We start from the raw sequence: 22471 nt of genomic DNA on the forward strand, positions 1-22471 counted from the left end.
TCTTGGAATGTGACAAAAAAATAAGTGAGTGCTTGGGTGTTCTGGCACAGTAAGAAACATGTTTTGTGGGCACATCTGCCATTTCTGTCAGCACTGCAGTGTCACTGCTTTTAGGTTCTGTAAAACATCACCAGATGTTTTACCTGTTTGTAATGTGGCATTGACATACGTGTCCTCATGGATGGAGGTATTATTGGTATTGTTTGGACACATTTTAATGGTATTACTGATAATTTTGGGGTTTATGTGTTAACAGGCTTTTGCACCTAAGCTGTTATAGTTTAATGTATTTGAAATACTAAGTTTCTCCATATCATTTCAGTTAGGTCCTGCTTTCAGCTGGAATCTATTAGCCCACAGTTGAAGAACAGTTTCCAAACGTCCTGTCAGCTGTAAGTTTCTGGACTATAAAGTATTTTTGTCTTTGCTATATGCATCCCAGCAGCACAAATAAATGTTCACCTTTGGCACTGTGCTTGAAAGCAAGTGTTGGCTTGTTTCTTCCAGCAGCCTCCTTAGTCTGTGCTAGTTCTACAGCAAACATTCTAGCACAGGGAGGATACGAATGTTAAGCTTCAGTTTGGATTGTGTACTGTATGAACTTGCTTATTAGAAGAGTATTTTACAACCCAGGGAAAAGAATTGTCTTTAAAATGCCACTGTCATGAAGGTCTGAGAGTAGCAATGACTGTGCTCTGTGAGTTATCATATTCTTTTGTATCATTTTGTGAAAGACAGAAAACAGTTACCTTTCTTTCAAAGACAGTGGAGATGGTTTGACTCCACAGCCACTGATGCAGTCTTCTCTGTGCTTTCCATGTATCTGGTTTAACAAAGCTGTGTTTTATTTCATATTAAACTACTTTAATTGAACTTTAGGGAATTGCCTGAATGAAACAGACAAGTAAACCTTTCCCTGGTATCATAAATATAATTTCAGTTATATGTAAATTAGATTTGCTCCAGGATTTTATTGGCACTTCATATAAAGAAGTTTTGCATTCCACTTCTTCCCTTCTATACACTAATATTTTTGTACCTGCTACAAGTTTCTACTCCTTTAATTTCAATTGAGATCCTATTTCAACAGGTTGCTAACTGTAGATCATTGAAATTCTTTTTTGTAGAAAAAATTATACTGGGTATCATGAATATTAAAGACTTCGTAATACTTCCAGGATCAAAACCTGGAAACTCCATGAGATTCAAAGCAAAGTAAGTGCATTTTATCTGATTGTGATAAAGATGATTTTATCATTTTTAACAAGTTTTAATGCAAAAGTAAGTAGAAGAGCTTATTTGTGTAAGAAAAATCATGATGTGTTTATTTCCTATAATTTTCCCTGTACTTTCATTTTTAAGCCTTTCTTTTCTTGAGATTTCATCTATTTTCTGAGTAAGTTATAGGTCTCATAATACTATATATATACCATATATACACTGTAGACAAATGATATTAAAGGATTCACTGGGATAATTTATTTTAATATAATTAAGCAACTATTTTTTTCTGAATACCAATGCAACTGTATCAATTTTATGTTGGCCGCTCTACAGCTGATATTGGAGTACCCACATCACTGTTGGCATACCCCTCTGTAATGAGATATTCTTGGGTACAGGGAGTTTGCACCCACCCTGCCCTAAATTTTCTGGAACTTTTCTCAGTCCTGCTGGGAGACAGAAGAGTGACAAATTTTTCAACTTTGTTTTTTTTTTCTTTTCTCTCATCTTTAAACTTCTTCAGCTACCTTACTGTCTTTCATGTAATTTCTGATTAATATTTTACTACTTCTCCAGAACTGTCAGAGAATTGCAGTTGGAGAAAGTGCGGTTAGAAGCAGAAAACAGAGACATGGAGAAGAAATTACGACAACTACAGTCAAAAATGAGCAGAGAAAAAGAAGAGAGAAAGTAGGTTAAGTTTCTGTTTCAAAAAAAGGATTCCAATGAGATGCTCCCTCCACACCTCTTCCTGTCCCAGATAGGATCTCTTGCTGAGTTTGGAATTCACAATAGTGTTCAATCTTCTCTCTCCGATCTTTCTTCCCAATGATGAACTTGCTACACTATTGATTTCTCATTTTTAAGATCCCATCTGAAATGGGGTATTCCTTCAGTGGCAAAGATCCCTTTTCCTCATTTATTCCCTCTTCCCCCTTTTTCCCCTGTCTGATTGGACTTGTTGCTTTAGTTTTAAAGCAGGAAACTGAAAGTGATTTCTCTTGCACTATTTTAGTCTTACAAAAGATGCTTCTAAAAGGGATGCTGTTGCTTCGATCCTCTTTGCATGCATCTATATAGTTTCTCAGAAAGACACTTCTGTTATGGTGGAAAACGTGGTTTGGAAAGTAAGCGTGATGAAATGAAGCAAGTGTTAAGGTGGAAGGTTAAATCTCAGCTTTGTTACTGCCTCACTCTACATGTTAACTAATGCATGCAACATCTGCTTCTATTTCTCTGCATTTATGCTCTGCATTGTCTTACCATTGGAGGTGAAAGTGCCTTGGATACCTTGTGCCTTAGTCTTGATAATGCTAAGGGTCTGCTGTTTGTAGCTCAGCAAACAGTTTCTTGAGCTGTTGAGGCAGTGTTTTCCAGATAGTGTATGGCATTTTTTCCCCCATTATCGTTCTCATGCAGTTGTTCTTATATCGTTCTCATGGCCTTGTACCAGCAAACCCTGACAGTGTTGTTATGGTGAGTTCAAATGACAGGAATCATTGGCATTTGCACCACTGGTGGGCAAATCATCCCCCTTCCCTCCTACATGTTTTCCTCACTCCTTATTCTGTATGCTGTACTTCCTTTTGCAGTATGCTTGGTTTCCTGTAAAACACAGTAGATCAGTTATTTGAATACTTGCTACACATTGTGCAATAGGCTAATCTCCCTTTGTCTTCAGTTCTTACCCACTATCTTCCATGTTTGTCATAGTAGTCATTATCTAAACTGATATATATGGAATTCTTAATTGTAGGTATGTGTTATTAAAAGGTGCTACTTTTTAGCTGAGCTGGATGAATGTACTGTAGTGAATTGTGGCAACGAAGAATTATCCAAACTGTACTCTGTTACATTTTTCTTGTTCCAAAACCAACCTTAGAGGATTGATGGGATTTTCTCATGTTTAAAAACTCAGACCAAATTGATGGTAAAAAATAAGTACTTTCTTATACATCTGATGTTTTTACTACTATTAAGTAGAAGTGAAGCAGGTATCAATGGCAGGGAGGTGTTTGTGTTTTGGGGAATTGATAATCCTGTTAACAAGTATTCCATTTTTGTGATGCTCTGTTCTTATTTAAAATCTTGAAGGAAAACCTTTATTTTTCTCTTGCTTACAGAATACATAATTTTTTTTTTTCTTGCTCTTGGTTCATAGGAAATTATGTGCTTATCATTGGAAATCTGGACAGGCAGGACCAATGACCATCCAAGCCCAAGCTTTATCACAAAGCAAAGGAAACAATAGTAAGGTAGCATGCTTGCAGGTAAAGCTACTTAAAACAAAACAAGATTTAGAACATTTATGCAATGGTTCATAGGAATTTCAAATATTGTGAAAACAAAAGGTTAACCACCTTCTGAGTAAAATTTCTGATTGTTTATTTTTCTATGCCAAGCATATTTTTCACTTTGAGCTGGAGGAACATCAAGTTCTGTTTGATGATCTGTTATTTTTTTTAATTGCAGAAGATAGCAAACTGTCACTGCTTCTACAGATTTAATATTAAGAGTTTAATTTGGTAGTGAAGGAAGTCATTGGGAGCCTGCCTTTCAAATGTCTGATGTTCACTATGAATCTCAAATACAAGGCTTCATGTGTAGTTTTGAATACAAGTTCCCTATACTAATAGGGTAAATCTATGAAAAAGGCACACCGTGTTAAAAAAATACTAGAGGTAAAGTTTTTTCAATTAGTCGGTCACCGCATAATGGCATTATCATTCACAACAGAACTTGTGCATTACTCTGTGGTTCATTCTCTCTTTTTTTTTCCTCTTCTGTATTTCCTGTAATACTTTTTATGATGCTTCTGGATTTCTTTCCTCTCAGTAAGTAGAGAAGGACAATGAGAACCCAACTTGCCACTTGGTCTACAGTAGCTAGAGAAGTCCTACATTCATCCCACTAGGATGATGGTAGTTGGTCAAGTGTGGGTCTAACTAGATCTTTGAGGCATTTCCTTGGACAAGGACTGGGCTCAGTCCATTCTCTTGGACTGAGACTGGATGCTTTTGCGTGTATTAAAATGTGGATAAGGTTTATCAATTGACCCTTGTTCTATGACATCCTTGCTTGGACCTAGAAAGAGGGATATAAAACTCCTGACAGGTCACCGAAGAATTTGTTTTCTTTTTAATATGTATGCAGTGGGGTATTTTTGCCTTATTTCATTTTGGGAATAACTAGGGTGATTTTTCTCAAACCCTTAAAAGGCAGATGTATGTGAATGATAAAAGTTGGTCAAATTTGTATGTAGCTGAAGACTGGACCTTGTAGGGAGTGTTATCACTTCCAACTGTAATAACCTGGTCTCAATATTTCTTTCTCTGGTGAAAGAAATTCATCGTTTTAATAGTTTAGTCTCTTGTCCTTTAGGCTTTATACATCATGGAAATGAGCATTTGGTGTATCCATCATCAAATAATGTTCACAAGCATTGCTATAATACCAATTGTGATAGCAGAGCTCATGTTCTTTACTTATACCATGAATTAGTATGAAAAATCTGTAGGGGATCCCCGAATCCAAACTAATTCAAGTTAGAGAGACTTCCTCTTTCATTGAGCAGACATTGGTGTGTCTGGAGAGCCATGCAAATTGGACTGAGTGGGACATAAAAAGAGAGACTTTTCTTACCATTTTTTTTTTTCTGGAAGCCGTACAAAGTATGCTATGTTGAAATGAAAGCTGTTAATTAAGAGAGACTATTTGAAACTGACTGAAATAAAGCTTCTATAACTCTGAAGAGAAAAGCAGACAATGACAACTTCAGACTAAGCTGTCGCACTTGCTATTTGAAGTCTTTTGAAGCAGCAGCAGCTTGGTGCAAAGGTCTTCTCAGCCAATATACTCAATTTCAATAAAATTGCCTAGTTGCATGCATGTGAGTAGAAGAGAGGATCAGAATAAAAAGATTTTCTTTAAATCACCTCTTTCTCTTTCCTCTTCTCTGAGACAAGTAACTCATAGCTGTTACTACTTCAAAGACTTCAGATTTCAGTGCTGATGGCTAAGGAGAAGCAGCACAGGGCAGAATTTTCAAAAGGCCAAAATTAAAATGCCTGCAGATGCATAAGAATGTGTGTGTGTGGGGGGAATGAGGGTGCAATGTGGACTGTTTGCGGGGCAAAAGTGTTGAAAATTATTAGTTGCTGTGGTGCTAGACCCTCCTCTCCTCCTCAACAAACTATAGGTATGTGCAGATTATATGTGCAGTAGACACTGGTTGACATTTAGGCTTAAGTCACTTGGTTATGAAAGTTCTGCATGTCTGTGGTTGCGGAAGACACTACATGTCTGGCTGGGAAAACAAAGACAATGTCATTTCATGAATGGCGAGGGAATCTGGTCACAGACTTAATGGCTGCCGTGAGCAATACATAGAATTTGCTCTTTAAATACATGCTTAGCTATTTTCCTAGAAAGAGTAACATTTTAATTCCATAAACATTACGCTTCTGTTAATTTTTATTAGCACCTTATATATATAAATATATATATAAATACATATTCTTCCATATAGGTTTCTTCAGGAAAAGTGAAGTTGCAAAGACTCAAAGAAGAGATTCAAGGTAAAGGCATCTTTGTTAACTAAATAAAAACTCACAAACTTCTGGCAGAGTACCTGGTTCCTGGAGGCTGCTGCAGTTAAGCCATAAAGAAATCAGAGACTGAAGTACTGGCATTGTTGTTGGTTTGTTTTTATTTTTCAGGGCCAGTGAAAGAGCCATTTGAGCATGAAAAGGTGAATGCTGTAGCTCGTGGAAAATCTGAAGTGAAAGGGATAACACGTGGATTATTTGAAACTAAGAGTGCGCTACTGGTGAGTAGATAGTTTAAAAATTACATTATAGCAAAAGGATGTAATGTGTACATACAGTAGCTGTGTGGCAGTATATATACGTATGTGTATTATATAGTGTAATATACTGCAAAATGAATTACCTTGGGTTTGTCCAGGCAGTGAGCTGTGTGTGGTCTGCACGGACAAGCTCTCAGACCTGCAGTTCACTTCCAGGCTCCTTTATGAGAAGAAAAGATATATGGGAAAAAAAATACATGGAAATACATATGTGCATACCTAAACCACAGGTGCAGACCTAAATATTACCTTAGCTTTCTGTGTGTTAGCTTGTCTGTGCAACGCAGTTGTATCATGGCAGTCTGTGGAAGTCATTGTACTAGCTGTTTCCACACAAAGGAAGCTTTTTGATGGCAGTATTGCTGCTTCTGAAATGACAAGGTCAAGGAGCTCATTTGAACTTTTAGCCTTAGAGTTTCTGGTGAGTTGAATAGTGATTTATACCTTATTTCTGCAGTTTTGTTCTTCTAGGAAAAATAACTTCTCTAAGAGGTGCCGTATCAATTATGAGATGTGCAGCAACTGAAAAGCAGCAAAATGTTAAATATTTGGATTAATTTGGGTCTACTTTATTTAAGTTTCTTTCTGGAATTGAAATGACTGTAATAGTTTTGCAAATGTGCTTCCCAAAATATATTGGTGGCATCTCTTTAATTCTAGGATTTCTCACTGTGGTAACTACTTAGTGTGCGTGAGATAAAAGAAGTTTTATACACTCATTGCCTTGAACGGCAAGGAAAGTTTAAATGATTGTTAGCACGATCGTTACCAGTTCTTTAACAGGGAGTGTCTTTAAACTGTACTTTATTAATTTTTCTGGTGTGTGAATGTGACTGAGAAGACTCTCAACTAAAGTACCCTACTATACGATTAAAATAAGATGTATGGCTGGAGGCAAGTACTGCAAAATTAGGTAGTCCATGCATATTTTGTAACTCTAAATACTTTGATAAGCACCAGGGCACGTTCTTGATTCTGACTGCCTTCTGAGCTAGTGCTTGCTGGCTGTGTTAGACTGGAAATCAGGATTATCAGGTATGTGGGGATTTATATTTAGCAGATTTTATATTTATTTATATTTTGCTTTTTAGCAAGTATAAATAGGAAACCTACCCTCCTGAACAGGATGTAGCCTCATCCTATGAGATTTTTGAGGTAACTTGTGCAAATACAGTAGTTCCATTATAGAATAATAATAATAAAAAAGTTTATTCTAAAGACGTAGCACCTCTCTTGGAAAGATTTCCCCTCTAGTGAATATCCTGAGGTATTTTTACTGCTTTTATGGCAAATTAAACCAGATGGAGCTGCTAATACTCCAAACAAAAGGCGCAGATTCTTTTTATTTGTGTGGGTCTTTTTAATGGTTCTCCTTAGGTGATTTTTTGGAATTTAAATTTCTGTTGCGGGTTTTTGATTTTTGGATTCTTAGATTTCTCTTACGGTTCCCTGGCGTCCAAGCACCCGGGATTTTGCATCCTTTGACTCTGTTATTTTTCATCCCCCCTTTTCCTTAGCGCTCACCGCAGTACCGCGCTCCTGGCTGGGCGGTCAGGACCAACGTTCCCAGCTGGGAAAAGGGCGTGTTTGTTTTTTTTTTTCCCTGCGAGTTGGTCCCGTAAATCTCTGTTTTTCCAGCAGCCGGTCCCTGGCGCTCCCGAAGCGGCTCCCACGCTGCCTCCCTCCCAGCAGCGCGTCCCGGGAGCGGCGGCGCCGCTGCAGTTCCGCCGCGAGCCGCCAGGCGGCGCCGCGCCCCCGCGCAGCCCCCCGGCCCCGGGAGCCGCTGCTGCTCGCTCGCAGCTCCCGGTGCGAACTGGGGCAAGAGGGGCTTCCCGGCGCTCCTTCCCGGCCGCACGAAGGCTTGCTGCGTGCCTTTGTAACCAGTCCCTCCTCAGCTTTCTTGTTGCCCCTTCAGGTACTGGAAGGTTGCTATAAGATCTCCTCGGAGGCTTCTTTTCTCCAGGTTGAACAACCCCAACTCTCTCAGCGTGTCCTCATATGGGAGGTGCCTCCAGCCTCCTGGTCGTCTTTGTAGCCCTCTAGACCCATTCCAACAGCTGGCCACCTCCTGGCCACACTTCGTTTGATGCAGACACTAGAATCATAGAATCACCAGGTTGGAAAAGACCCACAGGATCATCGAGTCCAACCATTCCTAACAAACACTAAACCATGCCCCTCAGCGCCTCGTCCACCCGTGCCTTAAACACCTCCAGGGAAGGTGAATCAACCCCCTCCCTGGGCAGCCTGTTCCAGTGCCCAATTACCTTTTCCGTGAAATATTTTTTCCTGATGTCCAGCCTGAACCTCCCCTGGTGGAGCTTGAGGCCATTCTCTCTTGTCCTGTTCCCTTTCACTTGGGAGAAGAGACCAGCTCCCTGCTCTCCACAACCTCCTTTCAGGTAGTTGTGGAGAGCAATAAGGTCTCCCCTCAGCCTTTTCTTCTCCAGGCTAAACAACCCCAGTTCTCTCATCCGCTCCTCATAAGACTTGAACACCTCCAGGGATCAGGCAACCACAGCTTCCCTGGGCAACCCGTGTCAGGGCCTCACCACTCTCATCGTGAAGAAATTCTTCCTTATATCAAGCCTAAATCTGCCCTTCTCCAGTTTATCCTCATTCCCCCTCATCCTGTCACTACAAGCCTTTGTAAACAGTCCCTCCCCATCTTTCTTGTAGCCTCTTTCAGGTGCTGGAAGGTCACTATAAGATCTCCTTGCAGCCTTCTCTTCTCCAGGCTGAACAATCCCAACTCTCTCAGCCTGTCCTTGTATGGAAGGTGCTCCAGCTCTCTGGTCATCTTTGTAGGCCTCCTCTAGACCCATTCCAACAGCTCCATATAGTTATGTTGAAGATTCCAGAACTGGACACAATACTCCAGATGAGGTATCACAAGAGATGGACAGACCCCAGAATCACAGGAACCCAAACTATTCTAAGAAAGTGACAGGCAGAATCACCTCTCTTGACCTGCTGGCCACACTTCTTTTGATGCGGCTGCTATACTTCTTATTCAGTAGAAAGTTGTTGGTTAAAAAGAGTTTTCATAGAAACAAATAGCAAAACTATTTCATTGCAATGCTTACTGAAAAAAACACCCTGCTGTCTTTTCTTGTGCCTTGATGGGTTCTCTAGTTGTGCATGCGTCATGGAAAATGAAGTGAAATTGGCCCAGTGGTAGAGTTATGTGATTGGAGACGTGTAACAAATTGCTGGGTCAGGAGATTTTTACACAGGCTCTTTGAAATACTGCTGTTGGTATAATGTTTCAGACTTCCAAACTGTTGGATGTCAAGCGATTTAGAAAAAAAATAAGCTCTAAAAATGGCCAAAGGTGTTTGTTTATTTATCAGACCACTATATATATCCTTGCGAGTACATTTAACAGTCTATGTTACTTGTAATTTAAATATAGTTGTAAGTAAGCTTGAAAATATTAATTCCTACTTATAATTATCAGATGCCACTTTCAGCATTCTTGATTCTTTAATACTTGGATTCTACTCACAAAAGATTAAAATGCAATGGAAGTAAAAAGTTGTACAGAACAGTGGAGGCTTGCGTTGTATCTGATGTTATTATTCAGCAGAGTACCATTCAGTTTCTAACATACGACTTGATGTTGCATATCTATTGTGAAACAATAAAAAATTTATAAGTTTATAATTAGGGTAGTAAAAATTCATCCTCAAATTATTGAAATTATTGTGTGACTCTTAATTATAAGATACTGAAATTTCTTATGTTTTGTATTTTGTAAATGGGTTGTAACAACTTTTTTTTTTTTAACAGATTGTAACTGCATTTTAGATTTTATCTTTCAGACAAAACACCTCTTTTTGTTCTCCAATGTTATTCCAATTTTTATTTAGAAAAATGCCATGATTTGACAGTTTAAAGTGCCTTTTCAGCTGTATATTATTATGCTTTTTTTCCTTCATTCTTATGTTGATGATAACTACTTTATAGTTTGACTTAGTGAATCAAAGAAAAGCCATCAGGAACATTTTATAGAACAAATGTTTGGATTCATATGTCCTTTTTATGATAACAAAGAGCCATAGTTACTTTAACATGAAACTGGAAGCTTATATAAATACAGAAAATGAAAATAGAATCTTAATTAAGTGAAAGTTGATTTAACTATATCTGTTCTACCATATGACATATTCCTGAAGGCAAATTTTGCTTTCTCATGATGTCACTGGATATGTCATTCTGTTATCCCACTAAAATTTATTTGATTATCTCATTCTTTCTTCCCAGAAGTATAGTCCTCTAGAACAGTGGTAAATTGTCAAAGCTCTTCGTCTCATAAATGCACCCTTGTCAAAATAATCCTTACTTATAGCCTGTTAGTAGAAAGATTACATCATTTGATGGAAAAACTTCAAAAGAGAATTTAAGGCAGTTACTGAAGGATGCACCATCCTGTGAGTCACGGGAAGCCAGCAATAAATAATCTTATCGGGATGATGTGTTATCCTGAGTTAGGCAGTAGATATGAAAGTTTTTCTGTGAGCTGTTTTGCATGGATATAAAAATAATTCACCGCACACATCTAAATGCAGACTGCTTAGTGTTCCTTTTTTTAATAGACTGTAGCAGTTCTTTCAAACCTAGAATTGAAATCTGGGTGGTAGCACTAGTGAGATAACAGTGATAAATCTTGACATTTATAATGCATTCTCTTTCAGGCCTCTTTCTTTTAAAGGGGTAAGCCACTTATCTCATTTTTGGTGGTAACAAACTGGATTGAGATGCCGGAGGTTTATTTGTGGGGATTAAAGGTCATACAGCGGTTCAGTGGAAGAATACAAGGATTTAAATGGAGGGCCATGGAATGCTGTGATCACTCCATCTGCCAGGAGTATTGCAGCTTAGCTGTGGTGATCCTCTCCACCTTCTCTTCCCTCCCTTTCCCCTCCTTGTCTTCCTTCTTTTCTTCAAACCTACTCTGAAACTAATCAGAAACTGCCTTTATTAATAAAGGGAGCTAACAAAAGAGTATAGGAAGTAGAGTGATGTAGAAGGTGTTTTTTACATTTGGAATAGAGAACAGTAGCTGTAGTTCCATATCTTCAAAGGGGGAAAGGATATTGTAGTCCAAGTGAGGTTGTGTGATTCTAGATCTAGAACCTTGGCTGTTTGAGTGAGGAGGAAAGGCTGTTTTTAGGGAAATTATGCAACAGAAAATTTCAAGGCAGTCACTCTAGATGTGAGAATCCAGAGAAGCGCTTTCCAGCTTTCTTGATGGGTCATGTTGCTTCTGCCACTTTCCTACCCTCATCCTGACTGCTGCTTTGGAAGGAGCTGTAGGATGATTAGACAACAGAGTAGAAGAAAATTAGCGTCTATGTTCAACTACTGGGAAGTTTAACATGAAGGCAGAACAAATAAGTTTTGCAAGTATTCTCTGAAATAAGTTTTGTAACTCTTTCTTAAATATTTTGAAGCAATTGAGCAAAATACAAATGAAGCTGCTAGTGTTGTTTACACAAATAACACAGCAGGGTGAATCTTTCAAAAATTGATCCGCTGTTATATGCCATGTGCCGGAGTACCAAAAAGAACCTCATATAATGCAGTTATGCCTGCTCAAAGAGAGCAGATGTGTCAAGCTCCATCAATAAAATTATCTCTTTCAAAAGAATGTGGCTTCGACTTTAATGTTAAGACTTTCTTTGTGTGGTGCAAAAGAAATCATCACCATGTTTAGCTATGTACTTTGGAATGCGTTTGCTGCAGGAAACAAAATGGGGCAAGGAGAAGGGCAAGTACAGAGAGAAATGCCCATCTTTCTCTAAGTGTATGTTTCTGTGATCTCCATGAGTGTTAGCAACTTGTTGGTGGTGATGGGGGTTGGAGGGGAAATTGTTCAGTTATGAATTATTATGGACTACTGGGATTGAGGACATTTTTGCTTGACTTTTTAAACACTTTCTGATTACATTTTCTGCCTGTGCCTCTACTGCTCTTGTGCTTTTGTGGTGAGAATATGTGCCTTAATTGAGGATTTTATAGGTTTCCTTCTGATCTTTGTGCACAGGAAGAGGGTGTAAGGAAAAGATGAACACGAACATTTTTGTTTGAGAATCATTCAAGGGTTGACAATCAAGACCTTTATATTACATTTCTGCAATAATTTTCTTTTGTTCTAATGAAGGTTGTAAATCAGTAAAGTCCTGCTGTGAGTAAAACTGATATTTTGCTTCTGTAGCTGTTTTCAGTCAAGCTCATCTAATTCTTAATAGTTTGGACTTCTTTGGACTTTTTCTTTTTTTTTTGTGTGTGAACAGGTATTCCAGTTAGTTCCTTCAATGTACATTTTCCTCTTGTTGACCTTTACAGATGTGCTTCTGTCTACTGGAAAGTTTCATTAAGCAGAACTTCATTAGTAAAGTACATAACTCATGAATTTATTTAAATGTTATGTGCTGCATAAAATGCCTCACTTAGTCTGTCCTGTGTAGTACCTAATGGAATATGCAGATTATCGAATTTTTGCTCACACATTTGCACGCTAGTGATTATTGAAATTATTATGTGCTGCTGTCACCATCACTCTTCAATGTGTGGTTACCTACCTGCTTTTAGTATGGTGTTTGGTGGAACGTTTGAGAAAGTTTAGAATAAATTAATGATTTCATAATATTTCATTAACAGACACAAGCCAATATACATGCTGGAAAATTGCAAGTTGTTGATCACTTCAAGGAAATAAATCTGAATGAATCAAAAATCAATTACAAGCAGAAGAAAGTGAATAGCAAGCATCAGATCACCTCAAACAAGTTTTCAGCTCTCCTAGCGCCAGCGGGTGTTGCTGAGGTAGTGTGCAGTTTGGGGAGACAAATAATTCTTTTTGTTTAGGACATCTTAGGTGGAGTGGCATTAGGTTTTTCTGCTCTGTGCTAAGTGAGGGATCAAGCTGTTGGACTTGCACAGCCCATTGACCCCTGTTCGTGTCTGTCGGCATAACATCCATTCTGCACGTCAGGTGGGCTATCCATGGCTCCTGCTTTCTGCAGGATTTAAGTTAAATGTTTGGTTTGTGTGCTTATACAAACTTTTTTTGTTTTCTTATTTTGCTCTTGACAGAACATTACAATTTGGTTGTGAGCAAGACCACATAAAAGCTGAGTGATCTTGATTATCAGGGTAGCTAGACTAAGCCTATTTCTGTTGCTGATACAAAAAATGTTATTGCTGTTGTATGTAACTGGGGAGAGGATCACTATCAGAAGCGCTGTATTAACGATGTTGTGGAACTGATTCAGGAAGTGCCCTTGAAATCAGCTGGTACAGGCCCTGAAAATCAGGAGAAAGGATTATTACTAAATGGTACATTTAATGAGGAAGCATCTGCAAAGTCTTTTCAGGAAGTTTTGCTTCAGTGGAGGAAAGGTAATCATGATCATGGAGAACAACCACATGCTAAAGAGGTCCTACCAAGAGGTATGTTTTTTTTTCTATTCTAATTGTGTTTTAAAAAGATTAGGAGCCATTTTGATGATTTAGCAGATTTTTGATTAGTGAAGGTATGTGTTTTGTTAGAATAGTAAATATTTCTTCTTAAGTTTTCTGTCTGTGTTCCTTTATAAATTAACAATAAACCCTAAAGTTTTTTTTTCAATAATGTGCAGATTAGTGCTTATATTAGTTCTTGAAGTGAACTGTGGCATTGGTGAGATTGTTTAGCTTGGATCCCTGTGCTTTTGTACAGCATTGTTTCTCATGTGAGACCTCAATATGCTCAAGCATAAAGTCACAACTTTTGATTGAGACAAAGAATGTGCATGTCTTGGGATTTTGTGTGGTGTACCAAAGTACATTTTCTTCTTACCTTCCAGAAGCTCTTAGTATTTCTTTGTTCCAGTGAAAAGATGCAAACAAATGAAATATGCATGGAAGGATATCTGACTGGATTTGTGCAAGCTGACTCTTTCCTCTTGTCCATGGATGGTGTTTTTACTTTGTGTATTTCTGTGCAACAAAATATTATACTGATTTCTTTCCTGTGATAGGGTGGGATTTTTTTCTTTGGAGTCATAGTTTCAAATCCCTCCCCTTTGCCCCCGGTGTGAATCTTTCTTTACGTCAGAAGCTGTAATAAACAAATTCTTACTGGTTACCCCCACTACTGACTGTGTTGTGTAAATATAATACTGCTGGGCATTTAGATTCTGGAACTATGCAGAGATATGGCAAGGCATAGATTACTAATGTGACTTTCATTCAAAAATAATGTAGTTAAATATCAAGTTTATAAATCTGAATAGCTGTATAACTTTTTTTTAAAATCATTCTAATAGAATCTGTGGGAATTTGTGAGGTACAGACCAATCTTAGTGTTCCGAAGGAACCTATCCAAATTGAATTCAAGAAGCATGGCCTGAACTACATGGAGAAACTCTTGCTTAAGAAATACAGAAGGTAATGTTGAAGTTGCTGGTACTGATGAAAGGAGTCACAAATAGTAGCATTAACAAAAATTCAGTTGAAACTTTTAAAATATTAGGCATACTATCAAGAGTTAAGGTGACTGCATGCAGGGTGCTTTATTTTAATAAAATAACTGTTATAATCAGGCTTGATAACTTAATACTTCAGTATTATTGCAGAGGTAATATTTGGAGGGGTTATTTATTGTAGAATTTGAAGACTGGTAATGATTTGGGGGCATTGGCTGCAAGAGATTTATGGAGAAAAGAAAATACGATTTTCAGGGCACTTTCATAAAAATTACAGAGTTGTTTTGTTAGTTCCTGAGGTGGGAAGTAATCTCAGTAAAATTAGGAAGAGTTGCTGCTTTTCAGCAGTAGTTCATACTGCTGCAGGAAGCACTGTGTTGTTTTGTTTATTTTTTTGTTTTTAATGGCTGTGATTGATTTCTTTTCCTTTTTTAGAACTCCTGTTGATCAAATTTTTGGTAGCTACGATAACGATTTAAGGCCTGTGCAAACACTGAATGTACATCAGGCTGGGATTGGAGGAGATGGAGGAGGAGATGATGGTGATGAAGTCGATGACTTAACAGGTGTAATAGATTTCCATTTATTGAATCTATTATTTCTTCATTTTGGTTTTGGGTTTTTTTTTTTTTTTTTTGCTGTGATTGCTGAACTGTTGTACACATAAGCAGTTTCTGATTAAAGAAAGTAACAATAACGAAAGGAATTTATGATACTTCACAATAAATAAAAGTTTGCATGCTTATAAGTGTATCTGGAACAGGAAAGAATAAAATGCATCACGTTAATTATATTTTGTAGCTGAAGAGGTGAAGAGATATTGGGCATCTGTTTTTATAGAGGAAGAACCAAATGCTGTTTCTGAAAGTGCAGAGTCCTCTTTGAAAATTGAATTTCTCGATGATGTAAGTATGTAATAAAGAACTTCACAAATCTTCACAAGGATCTGAAGTGATTTGTTTAAATGTTGATCTGTCAAGTATTTAAAGTAGCAACAATTAAATAATTTCTACTAAACAAAAATATTGGTGCGTTATCTTTTCCATACAAATGTGGAAACCTCATCTTTCCAAAGGTTTCCTGTAATGTTTTCCTGTTTTGTTCAGGGATTCTCACTATATTGAAATTATATAAAAATAAAATCTGCAGGCTTTTAACCTCTTGAGTTAATGTTCTTGAGTATTTTATTCTGTTGTTGAATATGGGTTTGTTTGGTTTTGTTTTTTAATTAGCCTTATGGCAAGGACTTGGAACAATCATCTGACTCTTCAGTGATGGAAACTGCAGTTATGAGAATGAATAAGCAAAGCAAAACAGAACCATTCAAGCAGTGTGGAAGGTATCCAAAATTTTAGAGAGAAAAGAGAACATTCCTATCATCTGATTTAGTTACTTTCCTAAGGAATAGGCACTTTTATTTGCAGACAGTCTCAAATGAAAGGGTAGAGCCTTTGATTGTAAACTGTAAATTATTTTAAGGCATGATTAAGATATAAGACTTCTTACCCTTAGTGCAAGATGCACACCGTGCCATTGTCATCACACTTGTAATGGCTTTCCCCGCCTTTGTATTTCTTCCAAGAAATTTCTTCCTATGATTGCTGTTTCTGTCCTTGAAAGCTCTTGTTTGAATGACTTAATGATTTGACGAGTAGTTTGTAAGACATTCTAAGAACAGTTTGGCCATTTACAGGTATACGACACGTTACCATTGAAATTAGTGAATAGTAAATTTGTCTTCTGCTGTGTCAGTGAGTTACAAAGGTATGTTAATTGCCAGTAACTAGAGTTGCATCACTTTGAAATTTCTTCATTTTGTTTGCTTGATCATTCCAGTGTTAAACCATGTGGGATACATTTCTTCATATGTGTATGTCCTGAATTATAGGTAGAATTTCTTTTGCATAATCTTGTCTCAGTAGAAGCAGGGACTAGCATACAGACGAGTCTGTAATTGGTCAGTGCTGTGTATTTTTAAGATGCTTGCACTTGACTAATCTTGTAATTCCTGGCAAACCTAGGAGTCCTAAGAATTAATGATACATGTGCAATTCTTCTGATCTCCCCAAATTTACTTATGATCATGATTTTGTCTGTTATGTTGTATTTGTTCTTCTGTTTTGGTCTTTCCTCCTTCCTCTGTTTCAAAGTGGTTCGGCAGTTGCAGACCACAATGACACGGTACAAGACTTCTTTGCAAAGAGAATCCGATGATATAATGAGAATGTCATTTTGTCATTTAATAACCACAGCTGACACTCATTATTTTTTACTTCTTCCACTTGACAGAAGTCCTATTTCATCTAAAGAAGTATCTCAAGGTAAATTTGGAAAGTTACCTGTACAATATACATAAGCGTATACGGTTTTATCAGTCTCATATAGGATGTGGTACTCAACTACAATGGTTGCCCCCCTGCAAATAACTGCAGATCATTAAATTATGTCCTATTCCCTGAGCTGTGCAGGTCCCTTAATCAGAATTTGATTGGCTGTGCAAGCTGTTTTTGAAATGATAGGCAGCTGCTGTGACAGTAATCTCACAGCTGTGAGCTCATATTTGAGGGAAAGACTGCCCCAATATGAGTTGCATTATGAAAACAAATCCATTATAGAGCAGATGAAGTGATCTTGCAGATCTCTTAGTTTATCTATACTGTATTAGATTCAATGTATGGTACGTGTCCTTTTTATATAGAAAATGATTTCACAGAGGTAGATTGGGAAATTGTATAAATGATTACCTGTTCTGTGTGAAAGAGCATAATTTGTATTCCAGTGCCTGCTGCATGTTGGTGAAACCACCATGAAAGTTTCGCAGCTTTATTTTGTGGCACTCCTAAGAGGTCCCGAAGATCTACTGTGTCCTAAAACTATGCAAAATATATTGTTGCTTTTTGAATATTAAGAAATAATTTGGGATGTAATTTCTTATTCTTGCAAGTACCAAAAAATTGCTCCAGCACTTGTTCCCTTTGGGCTGAGTTCAAGAAGTTGCTTATTTAAGTCTTCAGATCTGAAAAAAACAATCGAGAGCTGACTAATGAGATGTGATTTATGTGCTTCTTTGGGCACAGGATAAAAATTAAAATGGCTATGTCTTGTGTAAACAAAGAAAAACAGCTTGCAAAATCATTCACAGCCTGAGAGTATGTATTTCAAACCGTTGTACAACTGTTAAGGAAATTATATTAAATTGCTACTATTGCAGTTCTTACTCTGGCACTGGTTAGACTGTGGTGTTCTAAATGTAAAAATTACATTAGCATGAAGAAGTAGTTGGAAATATGTTAAGATTATTATCAAGATCTAATGTTTTCATAGACAATGAAGTACAGGAACATATGCATTAGATACAGAACTGGTAATACTACCTGGTAAATCTAGTCTTTCTCTGTTGGTGTGTCTGGATAGCAGGCAGGAAGCTGATTCAAGTTTAAGTTTATTAAGGAAGTATAGTAAATTTTCAGGTTATAATTCATACTGATTTCCATTAAAAAAAATTATTGTAATGATTTTTTTTTTAATACTCTTGTGGAAAAAACAGTTGTCTACAGTCCTGAAATAGAAATAGAATGCAGAAGGAGAGTATTAAACAAAAGACTATGAGAAGATCACTTAACTCCTGTGAACTGCTTGAGAAGATTTCTAGCCCTACCGAACTAATGAGCAATAAACATCTCCCTGAGACACAACGGCAGAAACCCAGTAAAGATTCCCAAGTACTGGACAGTGTCTGCAATAGCCAGAGTCTGTTTTTGCCTGTAATTACAAAGTCTTCAGAGGTAAAATATTTATCTTTGATTGTTCAATAAATAAACTATATTGCCTAGTCTACTCTCCTAGTTTAGCATAAGGCAACATACTATGTTGCTGAATCAGTTGAGAGGTAGTGATCGTGTACGGTTACCATGAAATATTCTACTGCTTTTCCCCATTCTCCTCCAGCTCCTCTCCTCACCACAAAGCAATCAAGAATACAATTTTAATCAAAGGATTGTCACTGCCTACTATATTTCATCTGTAGGAGATGAAGGCTTCTGTACTTTCCAATTTGTAGGCAATCTTCTCTTGATATTCTAAAAGAAGCAAAAGAGAGAATAGACTAGTCTCAGGTGAGAAAAATGTGCATCAGGGGAGAAGGCAGCTCTTCCTGTGTTGGTGTCAAGGTCACTTCACCTCTTGGTTGAATGCCAAAAAATGTAGATAATCTTAACTAATCTCAGTTATTCAAATGTTCTTTTGCTGAATATCAAATTGAAAGCAAAATCATGGAGGGGGTTGGCAGATTAGCTTTGGAGCCATTGTTAAACAGTGTAACTTTAGTTGATATACACAAAGATAAGTGAGAACAAAGAAAAACTGTTTCTCGTATCTGCATTCAGTCAGTGGAAGAATAGGCTCAAACTCTCACAACATTAACAATGGAAGTTTTATAGGAATTTAAAGCATGTATAATGCAAAACCATTATCCTTATGAATAGCCTTATGAATTACACCAGACTGTTCTAATCATTCTACGTTTTATGAAATGATTATTTTATTAATAAAAACTTGCAAGGATGACTTGGGAAGTGTCCTGGTTTTTTTGCTGTTTCCAAATTCTTCGTGTTTTATTCAAGTCACAGGATGTAGCCAAAAGACAGAAATCTATTTCTGCACAGCATTGAGGAGTTGAAGGTTTCTTTGCTGTAGGTGCAAACCCTAAACAAGTGATGTTTGAAGCACATTTTTCACCATGTGCTGCTTCTACTCCTATGGACAGTAGTGTCCTGTTTCCAGGTAATTGGCATATGAATAAAATCTTCAAACAAGGCACATACTTATCACTGTTGCTGTAAGATGTCCTCTTCATGTAACTTGGATCTAGCTTACTTTTAGAAGTTTCCTCATTGCAGGACAGCTGTCCTTCCTTTCTTGGTACATTCTCATCAGAATCTGTGTGTTTTTGGAAGGTTTTCTCTTGCTAATGCTTGAAGAGTGAACATCTGTGCTGAATGTGCTCAGAGAAGAATACAAAGGGAAGTTATTGTAGAACTGTCCTACTCGTTCTGTCTTTTTTTGTACCACTTTCTTGGAATACTTTTCACTTCTAAGTTCATAGGAGACTTATGGCCTGCTGTGAAAATAGTAGCATATTTGCATGTGTGTTGTATAAAAAGAATGGACTGTGACCTCATTTGATCATCCTTTTGTATTAATGGATGGGGGTTGTATTCTGTTCCTCCATTTTATATATGTATCGCCATTAGTCAGCTACCAGAGTTCTACATTTGCTACTGCATTTTGAAGTTGCATAGTTCTTAGTGGGCTCTATATATGGGTTTCATATTGTACTGGCTTAAAAATCTTTGAAGCATACCATTTCCATTACTTCTAATGATACGTGGACCATTTAAAGAAAAGTCGTAATTTATCTGAGTGCTTGTAGGGACATCTTTCATCAACTAAACTTGTTTTGAGACTTTTACTGGCGAGTTTTTGTTGATACTGTGAAATTCATTAAAACTGATAGTGTAAATATTTTTTCATTTTTTTCACTTATATTTATTTCTGAAATGACCTGAAAAATGGGTCCTGAAAAATGTCACAGCTTAACTTCTGAAGATGTAATCCAGTCCAGCAGACACTCAGAGAAAATATGTAGTAATTATACAAGTAAAAAACTGGAGCTAAGAGACACAGCAGAGCTGATTCTCTCAAGTGCGTTAAACTTGCTGAGTATGTTTTCATGGTGGTGTGAAATGCTCAATATACCAAACACCTTGCCAGACCTGAAATAAAACCAGTTTAGACTTTCTGATTGTACTTTACATCCTGATTGCAAATGTTAGCATCTCCTATTTTGTACGTTGGTGTTCTAAGCCAGAATTAAGTGATGCATTTTGTTCAGACCCCAAAGTATAAATTTTGGATGTGTGTAATTTTTTTTTTAATTAATTAGCTTTTGTTAAGAAACTACTAATATTTATGAAGTGCATCTACTACAAATCATCCAAGTTTTTTGGTTGTAAGGTACCTCTAAGAAGAGCGGTTGTGAGCAGGTGAGCCAATAACATTTAGCTCATCATAGTCTATGATATCTCTGTTGTATTGCCTTGGACACCAAGGAGATGACTGGAAACAGGAGTACCCAAACTTCTGTCTGTCGTTGGTTTCTTACTGTGATCTCATAACTAGTAAAGGTCAGTGAGACACTGTGAGGTTAACTGATGGATTCAGAGATTTACGGTTGGTTGGGGTTTTTTTTGTGGGTTTTTTTTTTTAAATGTTCATAATAATTACAGCTCATTGTTGCGCTAAACACTATTTGCAAATAGCATGTGGTATAAATGGGACTCAGTTTCCTGACTTACCTGTTCTGGGATGTGTGATATCTCTATATCACACATCTGTGTGATATGTGCAGTGTTATTTACTTCCTACTTGTTTAAGAGGTGAAGATGCATGTGACAAAAACTGAGGGTAAAAATGAATGTATTCACTTGTAATGTATGTATGGTTGCAATATACAGCAAAAGCTGTTTTCATGCCTTTTAGTTCTGCATATGTGAACATATGTCACTAAGTCTTAAAGCATAGTAGCCTGAGGAATTAGAGCTGCTGAAAATCTCTGTGATGTTTCATTAAGGGGCTGGGATGAATGCCAGATGGATGATGAGGAAGAAATTCTGGAGGAAAAGCAACAGGTTCTTGCATTACAATGAATGTGCAATTTCATTAATGCAATTTCTATCTTTGCATAGCATACAGAACCAAGAAGCAGGCAGAAAAGTATCTTGTGTGCTGCTGAAGATATTATTTATTAATGATTATTTTGTAAAACTGTCAATAAATTCTTAAAAATCCCTTGATTTTGTCTTTTTTATTAGTATGAAGTAACAGGTGTACCATACTGCAGTCAGAATTTTCTGTCTCATTGTGTTGGGAAACTTTGAAAGTGGGATTAATTAAAAGCATTGACTATTATCAAAACCCATTTAGTCTAAATCACTGGACAGGACTCTAAGATTGATGGTAATTGTTGGCAGAAATTTTCCAATAGGAAGAGCAGCTTTGTCTTCCACTTATGTTCCACAGTGTTCTCATAACTGCTTTGGATGAGGAGTTTATGGAAACTGATATACAGAGAGCAGCACTGTATGTACTTTTGACCATGTTGTTATCTGTTTTATATTTAATGAAAGGATTATGTGTCTACTTCAGTCATTTTTTCACCACAGCAAGTGATCAGTAAGTTAAACTTCATGCCACATGCCTTTTATTATGGGTCATGATTTTCATCACTAAATTGGTTAATTAAAATGTTAAAAACCTGATTTTATTTATGTCTTCAAATGTTTGAAGACATTTTTGAGGGCTCATCTTGAAAACCTTGTGATTCTGTGTTCAGAGGTGGCAAATGACCTTCACTAATTTATCAGTGGAAACATTCCAATGTGTTGTTTAAGTTCTGACAATTAAACACACACTTGTTTGTATTCTCCCCACTCCACAGGACTCTAATGGAGAATGCATTTGTTGTCCGCCCCTCTTCCCTCTCCCCGCAGTTATGCACCAATATTAGAAAACATAGATAGATAGTAATCTTTTCTACAGTTTCTTTTACAGGAAAAAGTACTTCAGTAACCTTAATTCATAACAACTAGAGCCATCGGGCTGAACAGACCATTGATTTGATTTCCTGCCTCATTTCTTGTCTGTAAGGTGAGGGCATATTTTCCACTTCAGTTTTCTTTATAGAGTTTACCATACTGATGTTTTATTACAGTAGTTCTTTGCCAGAAATTCTAAGAATAAAACCAGAAAGCAGGTGTTCTACTTTGTAGATTAAGGCTAGTGCTTTTCTGTCATGAATATAAGCTTTTCTTTCTTTTTGAGTTACTTTTCCAAATATTCCTATTAC

General features: G+C 37.1%; 1 protein-coding gene across 1 annotated transcript; it reads left to right on the plus strand.

The window, feature by feature from the left end:
* Positions 1-302: 302 nt before the first annotated feature.
* On the plus strand, positions 303-21272 carry ZBBX (zinc finger B-box domain containing). The gene is given in 17 exon segments (XM_069864962.1): positions 303-392; positions 1128-1215; positions 1801-1914; positions 3386-3479; positions 5753-5801; positions 5943-6052; positions 12758-12922; positions 13372-13549; positions 14407-14527; positions 15001-15131; positions 15367-15470; positions 15798-15904; positions 16855-16899; positions 18113-18350; positions 19188-19347; positions 20134-20272; positions 21197-21272. Coding segments are annotated over 16 exon segments (1899 nt in total). The 5' UTR covers positions 303-392; positions 1128-1147.
* The last annotated feature ends 1199 nt before the right edge of the window (positions 21273-22471 follow it).

This window comes from Phaenicophaeus curvirostris, chromosome 10 (assembly GCF_032191515.1).
Source record: "Phaenicophaeus curvirostris isolate KB17595 chromosome 10, BPBGC_Pcur_1.0, whole genome shotgun sequence".
NCBI classification, from domain to species: Eukaryota; Metazoa; Chordata; class Aves; order Cuculiformes; family Cuculidae; genus Phaenicophaeus; species Phaenicophaeus curvirostris.